This window comes from Myotis davidii, unplaced genomic scaffold (assembly GCF_000327345.1).
Source record: "Myotis davidii unplaced genomic scaffold, ASM32734v1 scaffold71, whole genome shotgun sequence".
Classification (NCBI taxonomy): Eukaryota; Metazoa; Chordata; class Mammalia; order Chiroptera; family Vespertilionidae; genus Myotis; species Myotis davidii.
The window spans coordinates 3821288-3840233 of NW_006283588.1; the positions used below are offsets into that span (position 1 = coordinate 3821288).

The 18946-nt window shown below is 46.7% G+C and overlaps 1 protein-coding gene across 1 annotated transcript in view; it reads left to right on the top strand.

Annotated features, from left to right (window-relative positions):
• PDGFRL (platelet derived growth factor receptor like) overlaps positions 1-18946 on the top strand; it is a 32491-nt gene that overhangs the window by 13336 nt on the left and 209 nt on the right. The window contains 4 exon segments of the mRNA XM_006779638.2: positions 11100-11251; positions 16054-16347; positions 16809-16948; positions 18866-18946. Coding sequence (XP_006779701.1) covers positions 11100-11251; positions 16054-16347; positions 16809-16948; positions 18866-18946 — 667 coding nt within the window.

The window sequence follows — 18946 nt, forward strand, 5'->3', positions numbered from 1 at the left end:
TCCTGCATGCCAGCTAGAGTGGCTGTTAGTCTAATTTATGTAGAAAGACAGTCTATTGGGTCAGAAAGGTAACTGCGAGAAAACCAGACGTGGTCCTGCCTACCAGTGGCTTTGGAACAAATGTCACACACACCAGATACAATTACAGAGCAACAATGGACAGCTGTGGTCAAGTGCGAGTGCGTGGGGGGGCCGATGGGAAGAGAGAAGGCTGCTGTCAGCATGGAGTGGAGAGACGGCTGGTTCATTGAGTGATTGATTACCTAATCGTAGGAGACGGGCCCTGAAGATCAGATGATGAGATACGGAAAGGAGAGCCAAGGAGACGGCATAAACGTTCCCCAAGAGATTGCCAGACACAGTCTGAGTGGGGACCCACTGATCTGGCCTGGACCCTGCATTTTACAGATGATTAGGTTAGACCCACAGGGCTCAGGGGTGTTCTCCAGTTTGTACAGCTTTTCGTAAAAGTAGCCTAGACTTAATCCTAATTTTCAAGCCCCCTCCAGTCTCAAGAAAGCAGTCTCTTTCTTTCGGGTCTGATGTTTGTTCAGAAGGCTGACCATCCAAGTAGCATTAGCATTTGTGGGCACCTTGAGAATGTTGACAAGATGGGAGGTTTGGGGGATCGCTCTCCGTTGTGAATGCATGGTGCCAGGTGCGAGTAGGGCCCCGCCCACGGCCCCTGCATTCACTGTTGTAACTTGGCCACAATGTACTCACTGGCCACGTGCCAGCCCATCAGTAACCCACCGCTTGTTTCCCTAAGAGGGTGGTGGTGGCTTGCTCCATTGTCCTCTGTCACTCCTCTTCCAAGGCCTGTTCTTCCCCAGTGTAGCTGTGAACACTGGGGGAGGGGAAGGTGGGTGTCTGTATATCTTGTGAGCTGTGTTAATGGGCTTATTCTATCTCGTAAGATTAGAATTGCCAGAAATGTAATGTGAGTCTTTAATATAAAGAACCCCCATACATCAGAATCATATGGTTGCCAAGTGTGAGAGATGACTTTTTAAAAATTACATTGACAACAATGATTTCCTTATTTCCTTCTAGTTCCAAAATGATGATTGGCATTTGTAGTTCATTTGCTTAGATGACACGGGGGCCAAGGAGTGAGAGCTCTTGGACAAATTATTCAGCTCAGTTTGACCCACTGAATTGTTTCGTTCTGCTCACAGTCACCTATAGCTGCGGTCTGCATAGCATTATGCCATGCAGAAGGCTATGGGTAATGCAGGCAAGCATAAGACATGGTTCCTTCTTGGAAAGGAATCATTTTACCGGAGACATATAACAGGGAGTTGAAAAGGTCACATAAGACAGTAGATAGTTAGATAGATAGATAGACAAACAGGAAAGTGATAGATAGATCTCTAAGATTTGTGATAAAGACATTAAGTGCCGGTGTGAGAAGCTTAGATCTCATACCCCAATAGCACCTAACATTTCAGTGCTTTTTCTGTGCCAGCGTCCTGCTAGGATCTTATGCTGTTATTAACTAATTAGAGGCCTGGTGCACAAAATTCATGCACAGGTGGGGTCCCTAGGCTGGGCCTGCGATCAGAGCCTATCGGGGCCATCTCTCCCAGTACCGGGGGGCCTACCAGCTGCTGAACAGGGCCTGCCGGATGGGGGGAGGGAAAGGTGGAGGGACCGCAGGAGGTTGGCTGGCTGTGGGAGGTTGGCTGTGGGAGCACACTGACCATCAGGGGGCAGTTCCTGCATTGAGCATCTGCCCCCTGGTGGTCAGTGCATGTCATAGCGACCAGTTGTTCCAGTTGTTCCAGTTGTTCGGTGGTGACGGTCACTTAGGCTTTTATATATATAGACTTTAAAATACATACATATAGCCAGAAATAGAATATTGGGCACCAGCTATTCACACATCCTGGGTGGGGGTCCCCACTGGGGTGCCTGGCCAGCCTGGGTGAGGGGATGATGGCTGTTTGCAGCTGGTCACACACCCTTCAGTCACCCGCCAGCCTGTCACAGTCATTGCTGCAAGTAAACATCTAGAGAGCAATGATTAATTCCCACAGAGGGAAAAATTGTTGGGCCACAGGCAGGCACGTCTTAAGGCCTTTATTCTAGGAACCCCAGTGGGGTTTTCTGTTGGGTTCATCTCTGGTTTATCAGGCCTGGCTTGGCTTACGGTGTCCAAGGGGTAGCCACACCTCAGTTTCTCAGAATCTGGGAAATCTCTGGAGGAGGAGGAGTCCCTTTTCCTTTGTACCGAAGCCAGATGGGTTGTCAAGAGAGGCAACAAGATAGGATGACATAAGCAGGGCGGACGAGGTGGAGTGAGGAGAGAAGGAGAACCTCCCAGTGAGGAGAGAAGGAGATCCTCCCAGTGGTTGGAGTCTGGGTCAGTGTCAGGGACAGGAGCTGGAGGGCTATTACCCTGTGAAAGAGTGAAGCATGCCCATTCTGACTTCTTTTTAAGTAACACAGAAGGATCTGGTGTAAGTCACTCCAGTAGAACAGACCTGAGTCCCATTTCACAGACATTAACATGGTTGTTGGAATAAAAATGCTGTGGTTATATTGTAAGGGTTTGAGCAAGTCCTTGGATAGTCCTCTAAGATGAAGAAAGAAAGAGAGAAAGAGAGAGAGAGAGAGACAGAGAGAGAGAGAGAGAGAGATAGTTTAGCTTAATTTCTGGTATTAAAACTGTATTCACTTTGAAGTTTCTCATTTTTCATAGTTGTTTCTCACACGTTTTTCTTTTTCACCTTTTTTTTTAAAGAAATCATAAACTGTGGAGCTTTGCTACGCTTTACCCAGCTGTCTGTTTCCCAGGATGGGTGCTCTGTGGACATGGCTTCATTCCCAGCATGTCATGGAGCAAATATTTGTGACACATTCTTAAAGGAGGCTCAGAGTAAACACAGGCCCTATACAAACATTTGAAACATGGAGAAGCAGATATGCATGAGTCTCCCTTGATGCTTGTCGCAATTCCTTGCATGTGGTAGAAGCTAAATAATGTATAAATGTGAAATGACTGCTGAATAAGGAAGATATTTGATTACATCTTTTACTTTACTCTTTATCTCTGTTTTATGCCCATGGAGGCATGAGTCTCCAAGGCGGAATGTCTGGAATGATGGAGTTATTGATACAGACCTTCAGCTTCTCCTGTGGCTCCAACACTTGGGGAAAGTTGCCTCACCTCAGTTTGCTCACCTGTAACATGGGGATAACAATAGTACCTCCCTCACAGAGGTATTGTGTGAACACGTGCTAAGCACTACGTAGGTTTTAGTTATTATTGATAGTTTCTTCATCGTCATCTCCTGGGATTAAGAAAAAATAATGCATTCCTGGGGTGTTTTCAGTTATAGAGTAAATGCTTAGTAACTGGTTGGTTTCATGCCCTGTTGCCCTCCTTCCATTACTTACTAAATGTTTATTGGCCTTATTTCTTTTGGTTAATTGTCCATTTAAATAGAAAACAAGGTATTGTGAATCCTACTGCGCTAACATAATCAGATCTTCCATGTTATTGTTTTGTGTGTGTGATCATATTTAATAGGATTTGCAAGCTAGTTAGGGGCCCCCTCTTTCAGTCACAATTCCTTCAGCACGTTTCATTTCAATGCCCTTTCCATTCATATTCGTAACCTGTGTCTATGTGATGCTAGAAGTTCACATAGTTCTTACAGTTGGGAGACTTTGGACAAGGCACTTCTCTAAGTTTCAGTGTCCCTCTTGGCAAAAAAGGGAACTGTACCTCCATCCTAAGGTCATTTTGAGAACAAAAGAGGACCCTCAGAGTAACGCTATCTGAAATGTATTGAGCCTTTACTCTGACCACACACAGTTCTAAGTCTTGAACTGATTTGAAGAGCTTAGTGCAGGGCCCAGCATTCTGTGAGGGTTAGCCGATATTGCTGTTGTTACTGCTAGCAGAAGAGGGGGTGTGGCCAGCCTGTGGGAGGTGTGAGCTCTAGCTAAGGAGTCTGATGGCCATGGTGGGCCTGGGATCTGAATCCCGTCAGTGTGGCTCCAAAAGTCCATGATCTTACGCCTCACATGACCACTGCCTCTCACCACGGGCTCTGCCTACCCGTATTCTAAACTCCCTTTGCTACTCATGGAACCTGCCTTTTGTCTCCTTTCGGGGATCTTCCCTTGGAATGCGTGCCCCATATTGTGTGCAAGTTGCAATCCTTCCCTTCTCCCAGGGCTCTCAGCTTCTCCTGGTTACCTTCCTTGGGATTCCCATGGCCCTTGTATAGGGGAACTTGCGAGCAGGAAGCTCTTTAGACATCACTGTGTCCCTCCCTCTGTTCCAGAACCTGCCATTTAATTTGCACCTTAAGCATTTTGGGGACCAATGACTGAATATCTTGTCATCCAGGGCTCACCTCCTGCCCGTGGCTTATAGGAGGACAGGAGCGTGGACCCCACCCTCCTCACCTAGTCACTGTCCAGGTGAGATGCCCAGTGGTCCCTCACTTTGGGAGCTGTCAGCCCAGCCTCTGTCTATCCCATGAGGTAGGTCCCCTTCAGAAGAGAGTGTGCTGGGCAGCGTGCAGGCAGCTTCAGGCCTCGGACTCTGTAAAGGCCAGGGGAGCCCACTGGAAGAGCCGCAGACGCAACATGGCCCTAGGTTTGAACAAACGCTCTTGGAGACCTGGACTCATGCATCACTGGGCTCATAAGTCCCTGACCTGTGGGCCAGGTCAGAAAGTGCTAGTGGGGGAGGAAAAGGCCTCAGTGAGCTGAGGCGCTGGCACCTTCAGAGCCACATCCAATGAATGCAAATTCTGCTTTTCCTAATTATACTTTTTTGGGGCCACTTTGTTGCAGCACCTCCTTTTGCTCCACTCAACTCCACATCCTCCACGTCTTCCATCCCAGGGGTGTGTTGCGTGGTTACAAGAGCAGGGAAGGGTCTTTGGGTGGAGGATCTCTGTGCAGTGCTCAGCAGGGCTCTCTGAATCCTTGTCTCCACTTCATGGTGCAGACTCTTCCCTCGGCAGCTGGAGGTCATAGTCTAACCCCGTGGGCAGCCTGCCCCCTGGACTGTGTGAGGCCATTAGTAGAAATGAACACTTAAATCCAGGCATTTAGACTGTAATCCTGCTAAATAATTTGTTTCCTGTTTTATATTGTTTGCCTCTGAGAGGGGGTGGGAAAAATCCAGAAATGTTTTCCAGTGCATTTCCTTCCTTCCACCCCCAATCCTGCTAAAGATACAGCATGCAGACTTCATGGTGGCGGTAGGCTCATTCCCGATGCTAAATTCTCATGTGCCCAGTTCCTTTCCCGTAGGAATGGCATCCTATACTTTTTATCACTACAGTGCTAGCAAATGCTGGCCAAAGTGCCACATAAATGTATTGATTACTTGCTGATTTCGTACCCTGCTTTTGAACTCTGCAGGGAATGTGGCCAAGACATTCTGGCCTACTTGGGAAGACCTCCACCTCCTCTTTCTCGCCACCATTCCATTTTTTTATCTGCTGAACTCTAGCTCCATCCTCACAACTGCAATTGCTCATTTGGTGGTTGCCAAATACTTTCATTCTGCTAAAGGAAGTATAAGTGTGTGTGTGTGTGTGTGTGTGTGTGTGTATGTGTGTCACCAATCCCTCTTTAGGCATCTGATGCTTTTGAGCATTAATTGTATGAATATTTCTCCCTGATGTTTCCCTTATCCAGTTCTTCTTTCTCTCCTGGTCTTTTCTCTCTCCTCTATCTACCTCTTCTTTTTCTTCTGGCCCACTAATTTGGCTCCAGATTTTGTCCTCAACCTATTCCCATCTTGTCTTGTTGCTTTTTCTTGACTTCATTCATTCCTTTAGTTTCCACTTTTACTTCTGTTATAAATGATGTGCCAAATATAAATCCAGTGCTGTTCTTCTCCTCTGTGCCAGGCCTGAATTTCCAACTGCATATAGGACATCCATACTTAAGTGACCCACATTTGATCTCAAATCCCAAATCCCCACTATTATTTTGCTTATCCCCAATCTCCTTTCTCTTCTCAACTATCCCATTTCAGGCAGTTAAAACCCCATTCTTTCCAGCCAGTGTGGTTCAGTGGTTGAGCATTGACCCATGAACCAAGAGGTCACTGGTTCAATTCTCAGTCAGGGCACATGCAGGCTCCATCCCCGGTGGGAGAGCGTGCAGGAGGCAGCTAATCGATGTTTCTCTCTCATCGATGTTTCTCTCTCTATATCTCTCTCCCTCTCTCTCTAAAATCAATAAAAACATATTTTTTATAAAACACAACATTCTTTTCAATAGCAATATAAAGTAAGTGGTCATTATTGGTATCTCTCTTTTTTCCACCTTGCTTACTATGTCTGTCAAAAATTTTCCCCAAGAAAACATTTCTTACATTTGCGTCACTGCCATTGCCAGCACCCAGCCGAACAGACCTCTCAGCCTCTCCTCTTCCTCCTGCCTCCCAACTCCTGTTCTCTTCACTGGTGACCTAGCGAAGGCGGGCCCATCACTGCCCATCTCCCAAACGAAGGTGGCCCTTCCTGCCTGGTGAGTGAATTGTGCGCCCTTCTTGCTGTTCTCAACTTTATGTCCCGTGACTCCCAACCCTCTCCCTCTGTCTCCTTCCACAGTTAGTGGATTGACTCCCCCAGTCATTGAGCGCCTTCTACCCACCATGCACTGGGGCTATGGAAATGAACAGAGGTCCCTCCCACTCCTCATGGGGCTGGAGTTTTCCTGAGCAAGTGAGCTCACTGCTTCCCAGCCTCCTTGCTGCCGGCTGCCTCTCACACCCGCTGTTTAAAGTCCAGTTGTCCTACCTCTTCCCAGAGCTGGCCTCAACTTCTTCAGCCCAGAGTGGTGAATGCCTTTTCAGAATTCCTGTTGTTCTTGCTTATTCTCTGATTTTTTTCATGTATATTAGTTATAATTGCTAACTGGATTGTAATATCCTTGAGATCCACTGGTTTTTGTTTGTAGCGCTAACTATGCCCAATGTAGTGTGTGTGTGTGTGTCATTGTTGTAGTAGTATGCGTAATAGCTGCTACTAATCTGCAGTTATAGGTAATGAGGCTATAATTAGGGTAATACCGTGAACCAGGCATGGCATGCAGTGCTTTCTGTGCGTTTTCTTATCTAACGAGTGAGTATGTATTACAGGCTTAATTGACTAAAGTCATCGACTCCGTGCTCACCAGCTGTGGGTCTCAGGGAAGTCACTTCTGCTCAGACTCAGTTTCCTCTCCAGCAATACTGGGGGCTGGATGTCTGCTTTTCCAGGTTCTTTCCAGTTCCAAGCCTCGGTTCGATTCAATTCCAGTCCGCTCGTTTCTAGGGAATCCTTACTGTGTACTCTGCACAGATTTATTGCTTAGGAAATATAAACCAAGCATGGCACGGTCCCTGCCCTCAACGTTGTCACCATCCTTTGTAAATAACAGGAAGCCAGGCGTGCCTGAGGGGGAGAGAACAAGGGACCAGTTCCATCACTAGGAGAAAGCGGGGAGGTCTCTGGGAGTCGGTTCTAATTAGAAGCTTCCTGAAGGAGGAGAGATTTCCGTCCAGCTGAAAGGAGGCAGTTGACCGGGTGGGCGTGCAGAGGCCCCTCTTGGCAGAGCTGGTGGGCACAGCTCTTCAGCGAGCTGTGTTTAAGGCCAGCCGGCCAGACACTTTGCCGTGAGCTAAATTTAAAGGGTGACTATACTGACGTGGCTGCTACACACAACCGGAGGATCTCGACTGCCTCCGAAAGGGATGTGGCGCTCCCAGGGGTGAAACTTTTGGATATTTGAGATACATCCTCAGATTAAAACCATTTCTTTGGGCATCTGCACAGGCTCAGCCCCAGGGGAACATCTGTCCCAGAATGACACATCTGGGTTCCTGACACAATGCATCACATTGACAACCGGCTAATACTGGTGTTTCATAGTAATACATATTTATTTATGACTCTCCTCATTTCGAAATGGAACTGGAGGGGTTTGCAAATATATTCACAGGGACAAGATAAAAATACAAGAGGTAAAACATGAGGAGATAAAAGTAGAAATAATAGGGTGAGCAAAGGAGAGGTGCGAATGCCCAAAGGCTCTGAATACTTTTACCAGAGGTGGGCTGCACTGCTGGGGCTAGGCATCTGAGCAACTAATGCATTTTGTCTTAAAGAAAAGCGGTGGGTTTTTTCATTTTCTTATAATAAACATTTTATTTTAGAACTATTTTTGATTTACAGGATTACTCTGCAGAGGTAGTATAGAGAATTCCTGAATACCCTATGCCCAGTTCCCCTATTAGTAACATCTTATATTAGTATGGCACATATAACACTATTAATGAACAATATCGAAACAACATTAAGTAAAGTTCATAGTTTATTCAGCTTTCTCTTATTACCTAATGTCCCTTTTCTTTTAAAATTGTTTTTAAATTTTTCAATTGCAGCTGACACACAATATTATAGTAGTTTCACCTGTACAGTATAGTGAGTAGGCATTTATATCACTTAGGGAATGATCCCCCCAATAAATCTAGTACTCATCTGAAACCATGCATATTATATTATTATATTATTGACTGTATTTCCTAAGCTGTACTTCACATCCCCGTGACTATTTTTGTAACTGGTAATTACTTCTTAGCCTATTTGTTTATTTATTTTTCAGATTTCCCATGTAAGTGAAATCATATGTTATGTGTCTTTCTCTGTCTTATTTATTTCACTTAGTACAATACCCTCTAGACCAGCGGTTCTCAACCTGTGGGTCGCGACCCCTTTGGGGGTCGCATGACCCTTTCACAGGGGTCGCCTAAGACCATCGGAAAACACATATATGATTACATATTTGTGATTAATCTCTATGCTTTCATTATGGTTCAATTTGTAACAATGAAAATACATACTGCATATCAGATATTTACATTACGATTCATAACAGTAGCAAAATTACAGTTATGAAGTAGCAACAAAAATAATTTTATGGTTGGGGGTCACCACAACATGAGGAACTGTATTAAAGGGTCGCGGCATTAGGAAGGTTTGAGAACCACTGCTCTAGACTCATCCATGTTGTTGCACATGGCAAAATTTTATTCTTTTTTATGGCCCAGTAACATGCCATTGTGTATATGTACCACTTCTTTATCCCCTCATCTATCGATGGACACTTGTGTTGCTTCCACAGCTTGGCTGCTGTAGATAATGCTGCAGTGAACATAGGGGTGCATGTATCTTTTTGAAGTAGTGTTCTGTATTTCTTTGGATAAATGCCCAGAAGTGGCCTCATCGTGGCTTTTTCTTTCCATCCTTAGTTATAGGACTTGTGTTCAGCTGGTCTCCAGGTGGGTCTCAGTGATGGTTGTTCCATAATTTAGTTGTAATTTTGATGTGGCTGTGGGAGGAAGGGGACATAGCATTTACCTACTCTTCCATCTTGACTGAAATACATTTTTTATTTTTTATTTTGTGTGTCGTTTTACTTATTTTTATTTTTTTATTAAATTTATCAGAGTAATATTGGTTAATAACATTATATAATTTTCAGGTGTATGAGATTATAATTTGATATTTGTGTGCTCAACGCCCAAAGTCTCGTTTCCTTCTGTTCCCCTATATCTGACCCCTTTTACTCACTTGGCCCTTCCCCCTCCCTCTCCCTCCTCTGGTCACCACCATTCTGTTGTCTGTATCTATGAGTTTGTTTTTATTTATTTTGCGAGTTCTTATTTTACTTTTTAAATTATTTTTATTGTTTAAAGTGTTACAGATATCCCCCTTTTTTCCCCATTGACTCCTCCTCCTCCTCCCCACTTCCATCCTCTCCCCAGGCCTTCACCCCGCTATTGTCTGAGTCCATGAGTTATGCATATGTGCATGGAAGTTCTTTGGTTGATCTCTTCCCTCCCACCCCTCCGTCCCCTTATTTTACTTTCTGTTTTATATTCCACATATGAGTGAAATCATAGTTTTTTGGTCCTTTTCCGTCTGACTTATTTCACTTAGCACAATCTTGAGAGGATTATGCGAAGTTTTCATTTTTAATACATAATGCAGCATCCGGAAGATTCCCGGCTTTATTCAGAGACTTGTCTTTGCGGATGAAAGATTGTGCACACGGATAACGCTGGGTTATTTCCTTTCTGTCGGCGGTGGCTGCAGTGAAGTCATTAAAAACAGAGCTGAAAGCAGGACACGGCCCAGGCTTTCTGGCCGAGTTTCCGTGGCTGCGTCACAGAGGACCTGCGGTTTTACTTAAGGAAACCCCCGCTCTGAGATGGAAGAGAATTGCCTCCCTTTAGAAAACATAGCTCTCTTTTTTTAAAAAAAAATCCTCACTTGAGGTTATTGTTTCCATTGCTTTTTAGAGAGAGTGCATGGGAGAGGGGGAGAGAGGAACGTCGATGTGAGAGAGACACATCAATTGGTTGTCAGGGATCAAACCTGCAACCCAGGTACGTGCCCTTGACTGGGAATTGAACCCGCGACCCTTTGGTACAAGGGCTGACACTGTAACCACTGGGAAACACCGGCCCAGGCCATACCTGTCGTTTTTTAATTCCCTTTAGAGAAGGTTCCTGTCTCTGCCTCCCCCTCGTCCCCCTGCCCCACACACCTCCCCCAAACACACTTTTTTTAGTTTGTGCCATCAGAGAGAGGGCATTCTGCCCCAACCCACTGGGCATTCATATGTGAGAACAGGGGAGCAGAGAATGCAGGCTTGGGCCCGGGCGTGTGCATTTATATGTGAGAACAGGGGAGCAGAGAATGCAGGCTTGGGCCCGGGTGTGTGCATTTATATGTGAGAACAGGGGAGCAGAGAATGCAGGCTTGGGCCCGGGCGTGTGCATTTATATGTGAGAACAGGGGAGCAGAGAATGCAGGCTTGGGCCCGGGCGTGTGCATTTATATGTGAGAACAGGGGAGCAGAGAATGCAGGCTTGGGCCCGGGCGTGTGCATTTATATGTGAGAACAGGGGAGCAGAGAATGCAGGCTTGGGCCCGGGCGTGTGCATTTATATGTGAGAACAGGGGAGCAGAGAATGCAGGCTTGGGCCCGGGCGTGTGCATTTATATGTGAGAACAGGGGAGCAGAGGGCGAAGTCCCGGGTGTGTGACCGGCTTTGCTTCTGTTGACAGTGTGAAGCAGCACGAGCGCTACGGCCAGCTGACCCTGGTCAACTCCACCGCGGCCGACACCGGCGAGTTCAGCTGCTGGGGGCAGCTCTGCACCGGCTACATCTGCACGAAGGACGAGACCAAAACCGGCTCCACCTACATCTTTTTTACAGGTAAAAGGTTAGCTGCCTCAGTGGACTCTTCCAGTGACTGGACTTGCCCAGGGTAAAGGTTCCACTGTGTGCTGAATATCAATAATGACAGTCAGAGCCCCCGCTGTCTGTCAGGCCCTGGGCTCAATGCTTTCCATCAATTAGTTCAGGTAAGTCTCTCACCAGCCCTTCAGGGTGAGTACTAACATCATTTCCACTTCTTTTTCTCGATGGAAAAGTTGAGGTTTAGAGATTAAGTAAGTCCTTAAGGTCACACTACAAGGAATGCCTGTTATCAGAATTTGAACCCAGGGCAGTCTGACTCCAGAGTTTGTACCTACATTGTCCAATATGGCAGCCACTGGACACCTGGGGCTATTTACATTTAAGTGGGAATTAAAATTAAACAACATTTAAAACTAAGTTTCTCCGTGGCCCTTACGTGTTTCAAGGGCTCCATTGCCACGTGTGGCGGCTGGTGGCTGTCGTAGTCGACACGTGACAGAGAACAGCTCCATCATTGCAGAAGGCCCGGCTGTGGACTTTGAGTCACGTGCTCTCACATCTGTGATGGTCTTTCTGGAACCTCCGCAGTCCTAGGAGGCCTGGCCAAAGGCCTCCTTGTGTTTGTTCTCGTGAGTGCTGAGAGCTGAGGGTTGAGGGGCTGGGTTCCCAGAGGTGACGGTCCTTGAGTCTCCAGCCCCAGTCCCTGAGCCTGAGCGAGGTGCCTGAGAAGGCGCAGGTCAGAGTGAACGCTCCTCCCTTGTAGTGCTGGGAATGGCTTTGCCAGTGGAATTGCACTCAGAGAAAAGGCATTGCAGAGGAGGGTGCAGCCGCCTCCCTCTTGGAGTGGGGGGCAGGATGGCGTTCTCCAGGGCCCAGTGGTCAGGGTTTTCAGGGCCTTACAGAGGCCACCCTCTGATGAAGTCAGAATTCTTCCCTTTTTAAAAAAATTGATTTCAGAGAGGAAGGAAGAGGGAGAGAGAGATAGAAACATCAGTGAGAATCATTGATCGACTACCTCCTGCCTGCCTCACACTGGGGATCGAACCTGCAACCCGGGCTTGTGCCCTGACCAGGAATCGAACCATGACCTCCTGGTTCGTAGGTGGACGCTCAACCCCTGAGCCACGCGGGCTGGGCCAGAATTCTTTCTTAGTGGCGTAGGCAGGCACTGTCAGGAGATGTGTCCACTTCCTGGATCCATCTGCCTCTCAGACCTTCATGATTTAGGCCTATGACCAAATGACCTGATGCCCTGGCCATTAATGAGTGCTTCAACAAAACCTCACATATAACCCCTTTCCGTCCAGAGAGTGCCTCTCTGGCCGGCGCCTCTCATGGCCCTGGAGGCCCGTGGATCTCATTTCACTTCCAAATGCCCCCGGGAACTGAGTAGACACTGGTTTATTATCTCTGTCTGAGAAATAATGATGCTGATGCTGGGACTCAGAGGCGAGGCGACCCGCTCAGTGTTTCATGGCTAACAGCGGCAGAGTAAAGAGTCCGGCCCTGCTTTTCTGACCCAGGATCCAGTGTTCTTACTGCCCTGGCCCGTTTTGAAGACCAGGTGGTGGATTGATGGGCAGACAGACAGGCACTAGCTAACATAACCGGTGTTGTCAGGAGGACTGCTCGCAGTTGTTCACAGGTAATCCCTTCTGATCCTCATTCTGGAATGTGCTACGCAGAAAGCCCACGTGCCTTAGTGCTATCCCGCCCTGGGAAGCCACAGTGGAAAAGGCAACTAGGACTAATCAGGGCCTGTTATTTGGATGAGGACTGATAGCCTATTTCAAATGACAGAATGAAGACTTTTCTGTCACAGCCCTGTTGTGTCTTCCCAAAACATTGGTTTTCGAACTGAAGACCTCCCTTGAGCGAAATGTCCTATTAGGGTCCTGGGCTCTCTGAGTTTTAGAGGCAGGTCTTCTCCCTCAATTCAGGGAAGCCCCTTTGTGAATCAAAGGAACACCCCCAAACTAATTTTTATTTCAACCTAAATATTATGTTGAGCATCGACCTATGAACCAGGAGGTCACAGTTCGATTCCTGGTCAGGGCACATGCCTGGGTTGTGGGCTCGATCCCTAGTAGGGAGGCCTGCAGGAGGCAGCCAATCAATGTTTCTCTCTCATCATTGATGTTTCTCTCTCTCTCCCCCTCTCTCTTCCTCTCTGAAATCAATCAAAAGTGTGTGTGGGGGGGGGCGGGGGGGACAAATGTGTTGTAGCATTTTCTCATTCCTCAACACAAGTGAAGAGTCCAGTTGGATTTTCAGCACAGGGTTTAGCAGTTTGTCTTCTCAGGCCTGGGTGAGTCTGCAAAACCAGGATGGGCTGTAATGAGAGCCGAGCGTTCCGCTGCTGGCGCTGGCTCCCTTCAGAACATATGCTTCCCCTCTGCCCACACAGAGACACGGCTGGCATTCATTATGTTCGCGTGTTCCCTGGAGCTCGATTGCAAACACTGTGAAGCTTCCTTTTGATTGTTGGTAATTTGTGCAATTTTTGTGTGAATTTGTGCGACTGTCACATACTAGATTTAATCTTATCCAGGAGGCATGCATGCGTTTTTTTCCCCCCTCTCTAACTTTTTATTGAAGTATATACAGAGAAAAGTACACACATCATAGCTATACAGCTCAAATAAATTACCCTCAAGTCGCCGAAACCGGTTTGGCTCAGTGGAAACAGAGAAAAGTACACACATCATAGCTATATAGCTCAAATAAATTACCCTCAAGTCACACGGAACTGCCACCAGATCAAGGAGGAGAACATGACTGAAATAGGCCTTTCTCGTGGCAAAGGGCTTGGGCTCCAGTCTTCATATGCAGTAAAACCACACTAAGGGGCATTTTATGGAGTTGTAATCATTTGGATTTTAGCCTATAGCCTACGAACTAATTATTTTGGAAATCTAAATTTTCATGTGCTTAGTTTTCTTAACCTAATATTTTTTTTTATCTGCTCAAGTAGATGCAAACATATTTGCCAGGGGCATATGTCATCTACAATTCTTTGAACTTTAACGTATTTTTTGGGGGTAGATGGAATGTACTGATTATAAGTGAAATTTTTTTCTGTTTGTTAAAGCAACCGGTGTGGTCACTTCTTTTCAAAGCATGTCCAAGTAAGACCACATTTTTGTGTTGTGGAATTCTGATTGTTATCATACTGGCTTTGCTCACTGGTTCAGTTTTCTCTACAAAACCTTAAAACAGAAGGTGCTTCTAAACCTTACAGTCATAAACTCCTTCACTGTTTTGGCCAAAAAGATATCTTGAGTTCTGTCCACTCTGGATTCTTCTCTTTACAATTGGGGGTGACATATCCAAGGCCACGCAGATTTGCTCTTTGTGAACACAGGACTGTGAGGTGCCCCTGGCCTGAGCCTGAAAGCCAGTTTCTCATGAAGTGGCATTAGCCACCCAGGCTGATATAAAGCCTAGAAAAGACAGGGCCTCTCTGAGCCACGGCGTCCTCTTCCTTGACCTCAGCCAGAGCCAGGGGGAAGGACCTCCATGTTGCACCCATTGCAAAGAAGTCTTGGCTCATGAAGACATGTGGTGATATATCCAGAAATTCTCTCCCTGACCTAACACATCACATGGACTGTCGCACAGAGAAGGGTAGTGGAGGAGAGAGCCAAGAATAATTGGTTGTTCAGGAGCATTGCAGGAAAAACATGGGAAACAATTGAACAAGTGTTGGGGTGTAATTAAGTTAAATGACTTCTCTTAATTACGATAATATCCTCTCATAGTATAGAAAACAAAAGATTTAATGTGCCATGCCGAAAACAAACAAAAAAATAAACCTCAACTCGGATTCCTCTGTACTGAGGAAAGGCGGGGCATACCAGTCCTCATTTCTGTAAGATAAAAATGCCATTTTCTCCTCATTTCTATAAGATAAAAATGCCATTTTCTCCTCATTTCTATAAGATAAAAATGCCATTTTCTCCTCAATTCTGTAAGATAAAAAATGCCATTTTCTGTGCTTAAAACTTCAAAGGGAACAGGGGTATAAGAAACTGGCGGGCCAAAACCGGTTTGGCTCAGTGGATAGAGCGTCGGCCTGCGGACTGAAGGGTCCCGGGTTCGATTCCGGTCAAGGGCATGTACCTGGGTTGCGCACACTTCCCCAGTGGGGTATGTGCAGGCGGCAGCTGATCGATGTTTCTCTCTCATCGATGTTTCTAACTCTCTATCTCTATCTCTCTCCTTTCCTCTCTGTAAAAAATCAATAAAATATATTTTAAAAAAAAAAAGAAACTGGCGGGAGGTCCCCAACCCTGAGGCAGCCAAGCTGAGCTCAGAACCTGAGGTTAGCGGTAGCAGGTTCCTCATCTGTCTCTTCTCCATTCCCTCTCCACGGGCCTTGGTAGGAATGAGAATCCAGCACTGGGCTGGATTCTCAGGGGAGCGCTGCTGTGCTGGGATCCGCCTCCAACAGCACTTCCTGAGCAGGTCATGGGGCTAATTTCTCCAGAGACACAGTGGATTGTTTCCAGGTCTTAAGTCTGCTCTGGTCGTATGGACATTAGTCTCCTCCCCAGCTTCCTCAGGGAGTAACCCACGGGCCGGAGTTGGGCTTGAACTAAGACCTATTTTATTCCCTTAAGGAGATGGAAAATAATAGCATCCTTCTTCAGAAAGGGGAAAATTATTTAAAAATAGCTTTTTCTACTCATAAGGACTCAGTATTCTGAGTATATTGTCAGTCTCCTCTCATTTTTGTGCCCTGGAGTCGCGAATCCATAATGTGTTCTTTACCTTGTTCCTCCAGAACAAGTAAGCCCGTGTCTTTTGCTTTGCAGAGAAAGGAGAACTCTTTGTACCTTCTCCCAGTTACTTTGATGTTGTCTACCTGAACCCGGACAGACAGGCTGTGGTTCCTTGTCGAGTGACCGTCCTGTCAGCCAAAGTCACACTCCACAGGGAGTTCCCAGCCAAGGAAATCCCGGCCAATGGAACAGACATTGTTTATGACATGAAGAGAGGCTTTGTATACCTGCAACCTCATTCTGACCACCAAGGGGTGGTCTACTGCAAGGCGGAGGCCGGGGGCAAGTCGCAGATCTCTGTCAAGTATCAACTCCTCTATGCAGAAGGTAAGCGTGTTTCCTACCAGTGCCTAGATTTCAGTGGCTTCCAGCTAGTCAGTAGCAGGCACTGCTGTTCCTGAGTATCGATGGAAATTAGGAGGCACAGAATGCTGTTCTTAATGGCTCCTTTATTGCACCACTATTTCTAGAATGTTCTACTAGTGCTTCCTTGTCTGTGACCATGACCTTCAGATGAACCCCTGGCGGGTTAGCCTCCTCCCCTAATCACAAGGGAAATGGGTGGGCCTGGGGAGTTCTGGGTGCTGACCCCATTCGGACCACCAAGGTAGAGAAAGAGGAGGCTTCGAAGAATCCGAAAGTGGTTGGGGTGGAGGTGGCCTGGTGTTCACTGGGTGAGGTGGAAATGTGACCCATCTGTCTAAAGAAAAGAATGTGCCTGTAGGTTTGTCTTCAGTGTTGCACTCATGAATTCCATCTCACTTTCCCTGTCTCCTGCTTAATGCCAGTTCCCAGCGGCCCTCCATCCACAACCATCCTGGCATCTTCAAACAGAGTGAACAGTGGGGACGACATCAGTGTCCTCTGCACTGTCCTCGGGGAGCCTGACGTCGAGGTGGAGTTCAGGTGGATCTACCCAGGCCAGAAGGTAAGACCTTACCCTCACTCAGCCAGTTGTTTAAGTTTAGGTTTGTCTCTCTCTCCCCCACCTGCCACTGATAAAGACCTTAACGTACGAGGTGCAAGAAATGTGTGGGACTAAGGTAGGTGCCAGGGCTTGCTGGTCGTCCTCTAAGACAGCGGTCGCCAACCTTTCGGACCTCACGGACCACCAGTTGGCGACCGCTGTTCCAAGATGTTTCAGTATATTTATTAATGGCTTTTTTTCTTAATGGAAAAGGTGACTGGGTTCCACCAGGCAGTTCACTCAGTGAACCCTCTTCATATGTGATTTATCTTCATAATTCTTTTTAAATATATTTTTTATCAATTTTTTTCAGAGAGGAAGGGAGAGGGAGAGAGAGATATAGAAATCAATGATGAGAGAGAACCATTGATTGGCTGCCTCCTGCACAACCCACATGGGGGTCGAGCCCATAACCTGGGCATGTGCCTGGCCAGGAATTAAACCGTGATCTCCTGGTTCATAGGTTGATGCCCAACCACTGAGCCACGCCGGCTGGGCTGATCGTCATAATCCTTAAATAAGAAGGAACAGGGGCTTGAAAGAGACAGGGGGGGCCTCCCTCTTTCTCCACCCCAACCTCAACCTTCAGTCTGAATTCTGGGTTGATTAGAGACCAATCTAACTTCCTTCTGGTGCCTTTCTGTCTTGCACACAAGCTGTGCCCATGGCGAGGAGCTCTGAGCAGACAGGCCCCGTCCAAAAGGTGCCATGAGGTCAGAGATCTTTTTAAAATAGATTTCCCATAAAAGCAACTCCAGCTTATTATTTAGCCTCCATGCGTGCTCTGCTAATAGAAACAGCTCTGCTACCAACATGGAACTATCCCTTTGTTGCCAGAAGAGATTTGGCCTCTTGAGATGTACTCAGTAGCCAATACCGTCCTGGCTCTATGGGCTGTGATTGGTGGAAAATAACTCTCCCCGGAGAATGGTATTTTCCGGGCTCTGGTACCTTACTTGCTTTCACACAGCTGTCACAATTAGAAAACATGAATGGTTTTCAATAGAGATTTCTTTTGCATTGCTAATTATTATTTTACGAGCAGAAGGGGGATTAACGGAGTTACACTATATTACAGTTGTTAAACTAATCCAGAAAATGCTACGTTCTTATCACCGGATTTGGATGAAGCCTCTCAAAGGTGACCACCTGACTTTCTGGAATAGGGAGTTACGTCATTTAGGGCGTCACAGTATCCATCCCTGGTAGAACTTTTCTCCCACATTTGTTTTATCATCCTTCTCTTTCTTCCAAATCTGAACAATTGGGAGCTTTTATTCACTTGCATGGGGAGTGCTCTGGGCTCTTTGTGACCAGAAATTATGTAAATAAGAACCAGTGAGAGGGTGAACGTGGGCAATGTAGAGAAGTGTGGAAAATTTTATCTACGTCTTTTTGAGTAATACCAGGTGTACCTCCTTGGAGTTCCAAAAGAATCAATCTTATATTCAGTAGAAATTTACTAAAGCGCCCAGCCGGCATGGTTGAGTGTCCATCTGTGAACCAGGAAGTCATGGTTCGAGTCCCGGTCAGGGCACATGCCCTGGTTGTGGGTTTGATCCCCAGCGTGGGGTGTGCAGGAGGCAGCTGATCAGTGTTCATGTTTCTACATCTCTCTCCCTTTTCCCCCTCCTTTCTGAAATAAATGCAATCTATTTTTTAAAAATTTACTAAAGAAAAGGGCAGAGGGAGTCCAACAGCGTAATGAAATCCCAGCCTGAGCTTTGGAAAACATGCCGCTGGAAATGATGACACAGGGCGGGAGAGCCCATGGCCTCGCAGACTGGTGTTTTCTGAGCATGGCTCCGTGTTGAGTGGCTGGGGCCTGTTTATAGCCATGTGTCCCTCTTGCTTCATCCCTGCGGTGTCGTTACACAGGATGAAAGGCCCGTGACGATCCATGACACCTGGAGGCTGGTCCGCAGAGGCCTTGGCCACACCACCAGGCTCTCCCAGAGC